The 12665-nt window shown below is 46.0% G+C and overlaps 1 protein-coding gene across 8 annotated transcripts in view; it reads left to right on the top strand.

Annotated features, from left to right (window-relative positions):
- The window catches only part of TRIM25 (tripartite motif containing 25), a 49700-nt gene that overhangs the window by 1756 nt on the left and 35279 nt on the right, over positions 1-12665 (top strand). For 7 of the 8 annotated variants that reach the window (XM_064271273.1, XM_064271266.1, XM_064271268.1 and 4 more), the window contains exons 2-4: positions 7323-7418; positions 9878-10111; positions 12073-12244. In XM_064271273.1, the coding sequence (XP_064127343.1) occupies positions 7323-7418; positions 9878-10111; positions 12073-12244 (502 nt within the window). The remainder of the gene's footprint in view (positions 1-7322; positions 7419-9877; positions 10112-12072; positions 12245-12665) is intronic. The other variant, XM_064271274.1, reaches the window with a different exon arrangement.

The raw sequence follows: 12665 nt of genomic DNA, 5'->3' as shown, positions 1-12665 counted from the left end.
GGCAGAGGCTGAAAGATGTAATGAAACCACCTTGAATTGTATACCACTGTAAGTTCCAAAGCTTGGCCTTATTTTATTTCATGCTCCCGGCACTGTCAGATAAAACAAGGGCTCTTTTTGTTTTGTTAAAGGAGACATGAAGCCGGGGGGAGGTCGGGGAGGGCTGGGGGCGGGGGTTGCAGCACTGCTGAGTTCAGAGTACAGGCCTCCCCCATTCAGGTTACAGCCCTTCCTTGGCCTTATCTGTTTCTCCAGGCCAGAGCTGGGTGTTGAGAGAGGGCTGGGTTTGAATCCCAGCCCTGTGTCCTAGCTGGGAAATCATAAAAAGGAATAGTAATGCATCAGGGTTGTATCCTTTCACCATACCTGTTCAATCTGTATGCCAAGCAAATAACCTGAGAAGCTGGACTACATGAAGACAAGTGCAGCATCAGGATTGGAGGAAGACTCATTAACAACCTGCGTTACGCAGATGACACAACCTTGCTTGCTGAAAGTGAAGAGGACTTGAAACACTTATTGATGAAGATCAAAGACCACAGCCTTCAATATGGATTACACCTCAACATAAAACAAAATCTTTGCAACTGGACAATAAGCAACATCACGATAAACGAAGATAAGATTGAAGTTGTCAAGGATTTCATTTTGCTTGGATCCACAATCAGTGCGTGTGGAAGCAGTCAAGAAATCAAACAACGTATTACACTGGGCAAATCTGCTGCAAAAGACCTCTTTAAAGTGTTAGAAAGCAAAGATGTCACTTTGAGGACTAAGGTGTGCCTGACCCAAGCTGTGGTGTTTTCAGTAGTCTATATGCATGCAAAAGCTGGGCAATGAATAAAGGACACTGAAGAATTGATGCCTTTGAATTATGGTGTTGGCGAAGAATATTGCATATCCCATGGACTGCCAAAAGAATGAACAAATCTGTCTTGGAAGAAGTACAGCCAGAATGCTACTTAGAAGCAAGGATGGTGAGACTTTGTCTCCTGTACTTTGGACATGTTATCAGGAGGGACCAGTCCCTGGAAAAGGACATCATGTTTGGTAAAGTAGAGGGCCACGGAAAGAGAGGAAGACCATCATCAAAATGGACTGACGCAGTGGCTGCAACAATAGCCTCAAGCATAACAACGACTGTGAGGATGGCAGAGGACCGGGCAGTGCTTTGTTCTCATATACAGGGTAACTATGAGTCGGAACGGACTTGACGTCACCTAACAACAATAACATCAGGAGGTTCCATCATCTGTCTGTCTGTCGTACTGTGGTGGCTTGCGTGTTGCTGTGATGCTGGAAGCATTTTGTTGTTGTTGGGTGCCATTGAGTTGATTTTGACTCATAGTGACCCCATGTGACAGAGTAGAACTGTCCCGTAGGGTTTTCTTGGCTGTAATCTGGATGGAAACAGATTACCAGGTCTTTCTCCTTTGGTTAGCAGCTGAGCGCTTAACTGTTTGCGGCACCAGCACTCTTTTGCTGAAAGCTAAAAAAACCCAAAGCTAGGCCACCGGTATTTCAAATACCATCAGGATCACCCATGGTGGACAGATTTCAGTGGCGCTTCCAGACTAAGACAGACTAGGAAGAAAGGCCTGGCAATCTACTTTCAAAAAGTAGTCAATGAAAACTTAGGGTCACAACAGAATATTGTCAGACTATAGTGCTGGAGGAAACCCTGGTGATGTGGTTAAGAGCTGCGGCTGCTAACCAAAAGGTTGGCAGTTCAAATTCACCAGGCGCTCCTTGGAAATCATATGAGGCAGTTCTACTCTGTCCTATAGGGTCACTATGAGTTGGAATTGACTTGATGGTGGTAAGTTTTGCTTTATAGTGCTGGAGGGCACTCAAAATACACAGCGGTTGCAGTGGACCCGAGCATACCAACAATTGTGAAAATGATGCGGGACTGGAGAACGTTTCGTTCTGTTCTGCATGGTGACGCAGTGAGTCAGAGCCGACTCCACAGCCACTGACAACAATAACGACAACATCAGGAAGCTATCATGAGGACTAAATGAGGCATCATATGAAAACTGGTTTGCAGAACTAGCTCCCTAAGAGCTGCTGTTACACCGGCCTGGGTGGAGGAGAGCTTGCTGGGGTGAGGGCGCCCTGGGGCGGCTCGCAGGAGTTCAGGCTACCCAGATCTTCTTTGCCTCACGAGGTATGGGCCTGGCGGTGAGAACTAGGGCGGCCTGGCGGTGAGAACTAGGGCAGCCTGGCTCCTGCCGAGTTCCTTCTGGACGTTCTTACCTGTAGAAGCAAGTAGGGGCCAGAAGAGCCTCCTGGGCTTGGCTGGGAGCCCAGATATCTTTCAGTCTGCACATCCCAGAGCTGGAGGCCTCTCCCAGCTTCTTTGTGTCCTGTGCACACTCCGGTTTAATCCTAAAACAGGCTTTCCCAGCCTCACTCTCCCTCAACCCCACTGTCCTGGCTTGCTGAATCCTTTAACTGGTCTCCTTTTTGAACCCTGCTGCTGCTCACTGTCAGCTGCAGGCCCAGTGCCATCTGGGCAGTGCCCCAGCCTTGGATGGCTGGCTTGTCCCAGCCACTGGTGCAGGACGGAGTCAGAACTGGTGCCTCCCATGCACTCCCCGGGGCACAGTCTGTGAAGGACTGTTCAGAACTTCAAAAAATTCTCTACTCTTGAGTCACTTTGCTTTTGTCTGGACCCTGAGGGGCCCTGTCCACAGTCACAGGACTCAGATCTGTGTTTGGTTAATGATAGATAAAATCTTTTGAAATACAGGGATCCTAGGTACAGTACTAAAAACACCCTTGGAAGTAAAACAGTTGGCAGCCGCTAGGGGTTTTGAGGTCTTTTCCAGCTCTGAGACCTGGAGGGGCTGAATCTGCCAGGGCCTGGCCTTCTGCCTTTGGCACACATCTTATCTCAGCCACTGTTGGAGGCCAGGTCAAAGGGCATCGTCGTAGAGGTCGAGTCTGAAATATCTTCAGGGTCTTGGACTTCCAGCCAGGGCTTCAAACCGATCCGGTTCGGGTTCGGACCCCTGCTGAGAATTTGCATTTTCACCCCCAGATATAGTGAGTCAGAATCTACACTTTAAAAAAGATCTCTCTGGTGACTCTTATGTATAACTTCCTGGGAACTTGTTCGAAAGGTTCAAGTGGTTCGAAGCCCTGCTTTCAGGGTCCAGTTAGTTCAGCCTTGGTTCCTGTTTCCAGCCCTTGCTTGTGACTGTCACTGGTTGTTTAAATCCAGGTTCAAGGTCATCGTGTTCAGCTCCGAATATTCTGGGTGGAGTGGGAGAGGCAGGAAAATGAAAGGGGTGGAGTATATTGAGCCAGCTAGTCAGGGGAAGTGAATCTTTTTTCTAGAAGTTTTCAGTGTTCACAGCTTGGGCCTGTGTCCATAATTGTAACATCAGAATCTTAGCTATACTAGCTAATAACTGTGTGACCTTGGGCAAGTCACTTAATTGCTCTGTGCCTCAGTGTCTTCGTCTGTAAAGTGGGGATAATAATAGTTCGTACTGTATCTGGTTGTTCTTAGATTTAAATAGGTTAATACATGTGAAGCACTTAGAAAGTTCCTGGCATGTGCTGTTATCGTTGTGTGCCATTGAATCAATTCCAACTCATAGTGACCCTATAGAATAGAGTAGCTTCGTTTTTGGTTTTTGCCCCGTAGGGTTTCCTAGGCTATAATCTTTATGGTAGCAGATTGCGAGGGATCTTCCCCCAAGGAGCTGCTTGGTGGGTTCAACCTTTTGATTAGCAGCCTGATGCTTAACCATTGCACCACCAGGGCTCCTTAACAGGGATATAAAACCTGTTGCTGTCGACTCGATTCCGACTCATAACGACCCAGTAGGACAGAGCAGAACTGCCCCACAGGCTTTCCAAGGAGCAGCTGGTAAATTCAAACTGCCAACATTTTGGTTAGCAGCTGAGCTCTTAACCACTGCGCCAACAGTGCTCTACCAGGGATATAGTAAGTACATAATAAATAGTAGCTGCTATTATAAGAAAGATGTGATGGTCTGCTTCCGTAAAGATTACAGCCTTAGAGACCCTATGGGGCGGTTTTACTTTGTCCTGTAGCGTCACTGTGAGTCGGAATCAACTCGATGGCAGTGGGTAATTAGGATGATATGGAGTCTCTGCACAGTGTAAATGGTTGACATGCTCGGCTACTAACTGAAAAGTTGGAGGTTCGAGTCCACTTAGAGGGACCTAGGAAGAAAGGCCTGGTGATCTACTTCTGAAAAATCAGCCATTGAAAACCCTGTGGAGTGCAGTATTACTGTGACACCCACGGGGTTGCCAGGAGTTGGAACTGATTTGATGGCAACTGGTTTTGCTCTTATGATGGCGGCTATTTTCCTTTCCATTTCTGTGCGCCAACATTTTATCTGAGCGGGGAGTTAGGAGACTTAGATATTGATTATGAAAATTACAGAAGTAATTATAGAATATGAAGCCCAGGATGAGTGTATCTTCCTTCATGGATGATTTACCTTCATTTCTGGAGGTGATGTGGGTCCTAGCAATTTGAATCACCTTAATTCAGTTGCAGCTGGACTTCAGCCCCTGTGTGCTGATCTACAGCTTGTTTTTCCTTATCCCTCGGATGTAGCCCTTGGTGGTTCCAGCCTGGGGCTGGGGGAGGTTCACCGGGTGAGCCTTGGACAATGGTTTTTTTTTTTAGAATTTATTTTATTGTGCTTTAGATGAAGGTTTACAGAGCAAATTAGTTTCTCATTAAACAAATAATACATTTATTGTTTTCTGACATTGGTTGCCAACCTACCTGCATGTCAACATTCTCCGCTTCTCAACCTTGAGCTCCCCATTTCTATTCATCCAGCTTTCTTATCCCCTTCTGCCTTCTCATCCTTACCCCTGGGCTGGTGTGCCCCTTTAGCCCAGTTTTGTTTTATGGGCCTGTCTAATCGTTGGCTGAAGGGTGAACCTCAGGAGTGACTTCAGTACTGAGTTAAAAGGGTGTCCGGGGACCATACTCTCAGGGTTTCTCCAGTCTCTGTCAGACCAGTAAGTCTGGTCTTTTTTTGTGCGTTTGAATTTTGTTCTATCTTTTTCTCCAGCTCTGTCCGGGACCCTCTAGTGTGATCCCTGTAAGAGATATAGGTGGTGGTAGCCGGGCACCATCTAGGTGTACTAGACTTGGACCCTGATTTTTGTCCTTGTGTCTCCCTGAGTCTGAGGCTTTCTCAGTTGTCTTCTAGAATTGGCAAATGCCAGGCTTCTGTCTCGGGGTCTCCTCCCGGATCTTGGCTCCTTCCTCCCTTTGTTAGCTTTCCAATGTCCTTAAGCAGAATTTTTTTTTTTAATATCTTGTCTGCTCTTCTGGTTGTTTACATAGGAGGGTTGTCTGAATGACCTCATCTGTCATTACCGAAGCAACTATCCCACCCTTTTTTTTTTTTTAAATTGTGTTTTAGGTGAAAGTTTAGAGAGCAAATTAATTTCTCATTCAACACATTGTACACAAAGTGTTCTGTAACATTGGTTGCAGTCCCCACACTGTGCCAGCACTCTTCCCATTTCTATCCTGGGTTCCCTGTTTCCTACCCCGTCCTGCCTTCTCGTCTTTACTTTTAGGCAAATGTTGCCTTTTTGGTTTCATATAATTGTTCTTTTTGGGTGTTATTGTTTATTTTATAGGCCTGCGTGTTGTTTGTCTGGAAGGTGGTTTCCAGGAATGGCTGCAGTTCCAAGTCAGAGGAGTGTCTTAGGGCCATAGTCTTGGGTGTTCCTCTAGTGTCCTGTCATGCCAATAAGTCTGGTCTTTTTTTTTTTATGAATTTGATTTTTTTTGTTCTACATTTTTCTCCTGCTCTGTCTAGGACCCCTACTGTGATCCCGGTCAGAGCAGTCAGTAGTAGTAGCCGGCCACCCTCTAGTTCTTCTGGTCTCATGCATTCTGTGGTGCATGTGGTTTGTTAGTTCTTTGGACTAATTGCTCCTTTGAATCTTTGGTGTTCCTCGTTCTCCTTTACTCTGGACAGGAAGAGACCACTAGTTGTATCTTAGATGGCTGCTTGAAAGCTTTTAAGGCCCCAGACACTGCTCACCAAAGTAGGATGTAAAACATTGTTTTTATGCACTATGTTGTGCTGGTCGATGTAGATGTCCCGCAAGCCAATGGTCCTTAGCCTTCAAGCCTAGTATCTTCATCTTCAGAGGTGCTTGTTTTTGTGCATAAGAAGTTTTCATGACTGTGCCCTTTGTGTGTTCTTTTGTCTAAATTAGCATACATGCAACATCTACAAATATGTATCTAGAGATATCCACAAGCTAACTTATATCTGCAGGTGGGTGCGTCCCCTGACACCCTGCAGCTGTCCCACTGTTTCTTTCTCTAGGAGCCTGGCCACCTTGCTGTCCCCCTTGCCTCAGTCTTATCATCTGTAAAATGGATGGTAGTGAAAAAACTCGTAAGAATACAAGCGGACACTTAGTATGTCCTTACTGAGATCCAGGCCTTGTGCTGAGTACTTATTTGATCCTTCTGACAACCCTGTGAAGAGTGAACAATTGTTATAACTATTTTGTGTCCTAGGAAACGAAGGTGAGAGAATTTGCCCAGTTGGAACTGAGACTTTACCCCTGGCCTGTCTTGCTCCAAATCCTGTACTCTGTATTTTTTTAATTGGGGTAAATATATAGGTAACAAAAACATTTACCATTTTAACAGTCTTCATATGTACCATTCAGTGACATTAATTATGTTCATCATGTTATTCAACCATCACCATTAATCATTCCTAGATTTTTCCATCACCTTAACAGGAACTCAGTGTCCCCTAAGCCCCTAAGCAGTGTGTCCCGACACCAGTAACCACTAATAAACTTTGGTCTCTGTACACTTGCCTGTTATATTTTCTGCAAGTCGGTTCATACGATATTTGTCCGTTTGTGACTGATTCGTTTCATTCAGAATAATATTTTCAAGGTTCGTCCATGTCGTAGCATGTATCAGGACTTCATTTCTCTTTATGGCAGAGTATACTCCATTGTATGGCTGTACCACATTTTGTTTATCGGTTTGTGCATTGATGGATATTTAGGTGGTTTCTACCTTTTGGCTATTATGACTAGTGCTGCAGTGCATGTGGGTGTACTAAATCTTAGATTCTTAACTTCTCTTCTGTACTATTCACTAAAAGAATGGAGGGAATCAGTAAGTATGAGAATACTTTAAAAAGTTGGCAAGACTTGGGTGGAGGAGTCACCTGGGGGACAGGTTCCGGGGGTTGTCCTTGGTGTTGGACGCTGGTGTTGGGCTGGAGTGAAGAGGGGCCCTGTCACCTGGTTCGTTTTCTCTGCAGACTAAGCTGAAGCAAAAACTGGCCATCATGTACAGTCAGATCAATGGTGCATCGAAAGCACTGGAGGACGTGAGAGCCAGGCAGCAGGATGTGCGGGTGAGTGACCAGTTCTGGCCCAAAGCAAGACAGACTCCGCTCTGACCTTGGTCAGGCTGGTGTTGGGCCCACTCCCAAGTGTCAGAATTAAACTTCAACCTCGCAAAAAGCGCAAAAAACTACGTGCCCAAGAGAAAGCCTTCGCGGCCCCAAATTGGAAACTACTAAAAAGCCTAACCTTGGGGTAACCATTAAAAATTTGGGTTAAAAAAAGTACTGATAAAGAAAAATGACAATGATATAAAGCAGAAACAAAACAGGAAGCAAAAATATATACTCACTGGGGTTGTGGCAGTTTATGAAACAAATTGTATTCATCACGAAGGCCTGCTGTAACAAATTCCCACAAACTAGGTGGCTTAAAACAACGTAAATTTATTCCCTCATAGTTCTGGAGGCCAGAAGTCCTAAATCTAGGTGTTGGCAGGGCCACATTCCCTCCAAAGGCTCTAGGAGAGGGTCCTTTCTTGCCTCTTCCAGCCTCTGGGAGCTCCAGGCGTTCCTTGGCTTGTGACAGCAAAGCGCCATTCTCTGTCTCTGTCTTCACATGGTCCACATGTCTGTGCGTTCTCCTTTTCTGTCTCTTATGATGATATTTGTCATTGGATTTAAGACCCATATGGGTAATCCAGGATGATCTCATCTCAAGGTTCCTAGCTTAATTACACCTGCAAAGACCCTTTCTCTAAATATGGTAATATTTGCAGATTCTAGAACATGGACGGATCTTTCTGGGGGCCACCATTCAACCTACTGCAGAAAATATAGGAAAAAAGACTGAAAGTACAGTAAAAGGATAGCGGCACAGGTGTCGGAGTGGGAGAATTAAAAAAAAAAAAAAATTAGGGAGGTTTTATTTCCCCCCTATTTTTCAAATTTTTGTATAATAACGTTATGTTGCCTTTGTATTAAGCAAGGTTTGTTTTTTTTAATCTCTTGTTCTGGAGCTTCAGTTCCCAGCTTTATAGTGGCAGCTGTGGAGGATACCCAAGAAGTAAAGTGCTGCCCAAGAGACATAGCACGTGAGCCCATATGTAATATTAACTTGACTAACACAAGAAACTAATTTTAAGAATACATTTTAATTCAGGATATCCAAAATATTATCATTTCAATGTATAATCAAAAAAAAAAAAGTAGTAATGAGATATTTTTCTTTTTTTAATAAGTCTCCTAAAGCAATGTAAATTTTCACCCATTTGCACGCAATACAGCCCAAGCTGCTTGAGGAGTCGCGCCCCATTTAACCACATTGCGGGAGTGGCTACAGTGTGGGACAATGTCGTTCTAGAGAGTCATGGCAGCTAGAATTTTTCCAGAGCTGCTTCATGCCTTTTCTTTTAAAAAATTACCCCCGAATTGCCTCCCAGCTTAAGAAATCAAATATCGCCAATGCAGTTGAAGCCCCCTTTTTGCTTCCCTCTTACTATATCCCCTTTCCTCTATTCCAAAAGTATCTGCTACTTTTAATTTATTCATTCACTCCCATGTATTCCTTTATACTTTTATTGTCTGTGTGTGCTTTCTGCAGCAGTAAGTACGACCATTCTGCCTGTTCCTGAGCTGTATATACAGCATCGTGCTGCCTATATCCTTCTACAAGTTGCTTTTCCCTCATGACGATTTATCCAAGTATAGCTCTGGTTCATTCATTTTTATTACTGTTTAATATACTATGGTATGAATAGTCTGCAGTCTGTGTATACAGCCTATTGATGGATATCTAAGTTGTTTCCAGTGTTTTGCTATCTCAAATTACTAGGTGTCTGGTAATTTTTCTAGGGTATATTTCTAGGATTAAAAACCAACAAAACCGAACTCGTTGCTATGGAGTCAATTCTGACTCATAGCGGCCCTACAGGATAGAGTAGAACTGCCCCATAGAGTTTCCAAGGAGCGGCTGGTGGATTTGAACTGCTGACCTTTTGGTTAGCAGCTGAGCTCTTAACATTCCTAGGATTGGGTAGGGTATATTCCTAGGGTTGGGTCATAGGGTATGAGCACCTTCAAATTTACTGTTGTTAGCTGCTGTTGAGTTAGGTCCTGATTCATGGTGACCCCATGAAAATGGGATCAGACCATTGTGATCCATTGGCTGATTTTCAGAAGTAGATCACCGGGTTTTCCTTCCTAGTCCATCTTAGTCTGAAAGCTCCACTGAAACCTGTTCAGTCTCGTAGCAACATGCAAGCCTCCGCTGGCAGGTAGGTGGTGGCCGCACCCGAGATTCATTGGCTGGTACTCAAACTCAGGTCTCTCACATTGAACTACCAGTGCCCCCGCAGCAGATTTACTAAAAAACATTGCTAAATTGCTCTCCAGAGTGGCTGTACCACTTTGTACTCCCACCTAGTACCAGGTAAGAGTTCCCGTGGCTCCACATCTTACCAACACGTATTGCAGGTTTAGCATTTGGCCAGTCTGACGGTGCCCTCTTATCTCATCTTGGCCCTCTGTAGGAGACAGCAAACAGGAAGATTAATGAGCTCAGACAAGAATACATGGAAATCAAGGCTCTCATTGATGCCTCAGAGGCCGGCTGTACACGGAAGATAAAAGAAGAGGAGAAGAGGGTCAGCAACAAGTTTGACAACATTTATCAGATCCTTCTCAAGAAGAAGGGTGAGATCCAGACCATGAAGGAGGAGATTGAAGTCGCCCTGAGTAAGGGGGATGAGTTTGAATTTCTGGAGGTGAGTCTTGGTGAGGGCAGTCAGTGTTGTTGAATGCTCCCTCTGCCTAGCGTCGCCGTGTTGATACAGTTGCGGTAGGGACCTCGAGGAATTGGGGCTGTAAGCGGTCTTTGGAAGCATCCCTGAGACACATGCTGTCTCATTTCTGTGGTGCATAACAACTTAACATAAGGGCAGTGGCTTAAAACAACACACATTTATTATCTCATAATTTCCGTGACTCAGGATTCTGGGCATGGCTTAGTGGTTGTCCACCTAGGGTCTCACGAGGCTGCAGTCTGGTGTCGGCCAGGCTAGGAGCGTAGGGGCCTCTTTCAGGCTCACAGAATTCAGTTCCTTGCTGTTGTAGGGCTGTAGTTCCAGTCTTCTTGCTGGCTGTCAGCAGAGGCGGCTCTCAGTTACTACAGCCCCTGCAGTCCCCTGCCACATGTCCCTCTCTTGATGGGCAGCTTGCTTCTTCAAAGCCAGCAGGAGAATCACTCCCTCCAGGAAGGCCCAGTCCGTCTTTTAAGGGCTTTCACCTGATTAAATCGGGGCCATTCAGTATACTCACCCTATTGATGAGCTCAGAATCACTTGATTTGGAACTTAATCACATCTGCAGAATTCCTTCACCTTTGCAACATAACATAATCTAATTGTGGGACTGATCCCCCATTGTCTTCACGGGTGTTTGGGATGTGTACCTACACCTCTGCCATCTTCCTCTTACCCTTCCTCTGCAAGGCCCCTGGAAGTCTCTTGCTAAAGCACAGATTCCCCCTGCTCCCCTCAACTCCACCACCCTTTCTGGCTTCTTGTTCCTTAGCATGGCCCACAAGGTCTTTGGTGACTGGGCCATCTTTGCCAGCTCTTGCCACCCAGCCCTTGCCCAGCAGAGGACTCACCATGCCGCGAACACTGGCATTTGTTGGGAATTCTGTGCCTCCCCTGTTTAGGGAATCCATGTCCTTCTTCCAAGGCCTGCTTCAAGGACAGTTTCCTGTCTTCCTGGGTTCTCATTGTTACGCCATTAGTGCCGTTCCTGAGCATGTTACACTCCCTCCACTGTGGCACTCATGATGGTGCATTAGATGGGCTTGTTTCCATGTCTGTTTTTTTTTTGATTGTAAGTTCCTTTTGGGTGGGGCCACCCTTTGTTACCACCCACTCCCTCCTTGCTTGTTCAGAGCCCTCAGAGTGCCTGCATGCAGAGTGTTTGGTCAGCCCTATTGATTGGATCACCTGCCACAGCACCACAAAGACCCAGCTTCTTTGTTCAGGTCCTCAGGAGGGTCCTGGAGTGACTGGGAACCTTTTCTTGAGTGTTCACAGGCTTCTCATCCATTGCTTAGCCTGGATGCCATGAAGTTTCATCCGAAGTGCTCATTCCTATTTGTTGGACTAGCTGTGGGAGGGTTTCCAAGGCCACATCTGGGCCTCTTGATACTACATGACTCGATTTTGTCTCAAAGTTTGGGACCATCACTAAGATGCTCCCTTTCCATAGGACGTGGCCTGGCTCAATCCTGCATCTCTTGAGGTGCTTCTGTGTGTCATCAGAACATGTGTTTAGAGCTGTTCCCCGAGGGCTAGAGATGGTACTGAGTCTCCTGTACTTTTCCACCTGCAGCTGACGGAGAGGAAAGAGCATTGTCCTGGGGATCTAGGGTCCTGGAGACCTGTGTCCCAAACTCATCTCTGCTGCTAATTGGTAGAGTTCCTGGAAGGCCATTTGCCATCTCTAGACCTTAGCTTCCCCATCTGTAAGATGAGGGATCTCCAAGGTCCTTTCCAGCTCCAGGTTGTTGTGTTTTCAAGTGATGCTTTAACCCCCGGTGACCTCTAGTCTGCCACACGAGAAGGCTGAATTGGACTTAGCACCCATGGGTTCAGGGAAGCTCCTCCCTAGGTTCCTGAGGATGGAGCTCAGGCCCTGGCTTCACCAGAATTGTCTATACTAGCCCTCTGGCTTGTTTCAGAAAGCTTCAAAACTGCAAGGAATCTCAACGAAGCCAGTCTACGTGCCCAGGGTCGAGCTGAATCACGAGCTAATGAAGGAGGTCTACCAGGGTACCATAGACTTCAAAAACGAGCTGAAGCGCCACATCAAGCAGTCCCAGGAGAAGAGGCCCGAGGACTCTACCGGCCCAGGTGACATTGGCAACCCCCATGCTTGCTCACCAGGAGCCCTGAAGCTAGATGGGTCCCCTCAGTGTTCTGGAAGGAGAGATGGGGCAGAAGAGGGGGTATGATATGGAGCACTGGGGCCTGGAACATCCACCCTTCATTAGGGGTAGTGGGGAGTCTTTGACTCATCCTGACTTTATAGCCATCCCTTCTAGAAAACTGTGGAGGCTTGTTGTTGTGATGGGCCTTTTTGGACAAGCTCTTTCAGAGCATGACCATTGAGGTAGGTTGTGATGGGCTTTGAATGGACGTCGAGTTGTCAGTGTTTGATGGGAGAATGGCTAGTTTTGGGGTGAGAGAAACTTGGGAATCCTCCATGACACTCCCTTTCCTTCCCCTCATAGCCAGTGCATCACCAGAGTTCGCTTCTTAAATATCTCCTGAC

Source organism: Loxodonta africana, chromosome 18 (assembly GCF_030014295.1).
Source record: "Loxodonta africana isolate mLoxAfr1 chromosome 18, mLoxAfr1.hap2, whole genome shotgun sequence".
Lineage (NCBI taxonomy): Eukaryota > Metazoa > Chordata > Mammalia > Proboscidea > Elephantidae > Loxodonta > Loxodonta africana.
The sequence above is the reverse complement of the archived record's forward strand: the minus strand, read 5'-3'. Positions and strand labels throughout refer to the sequence as shown.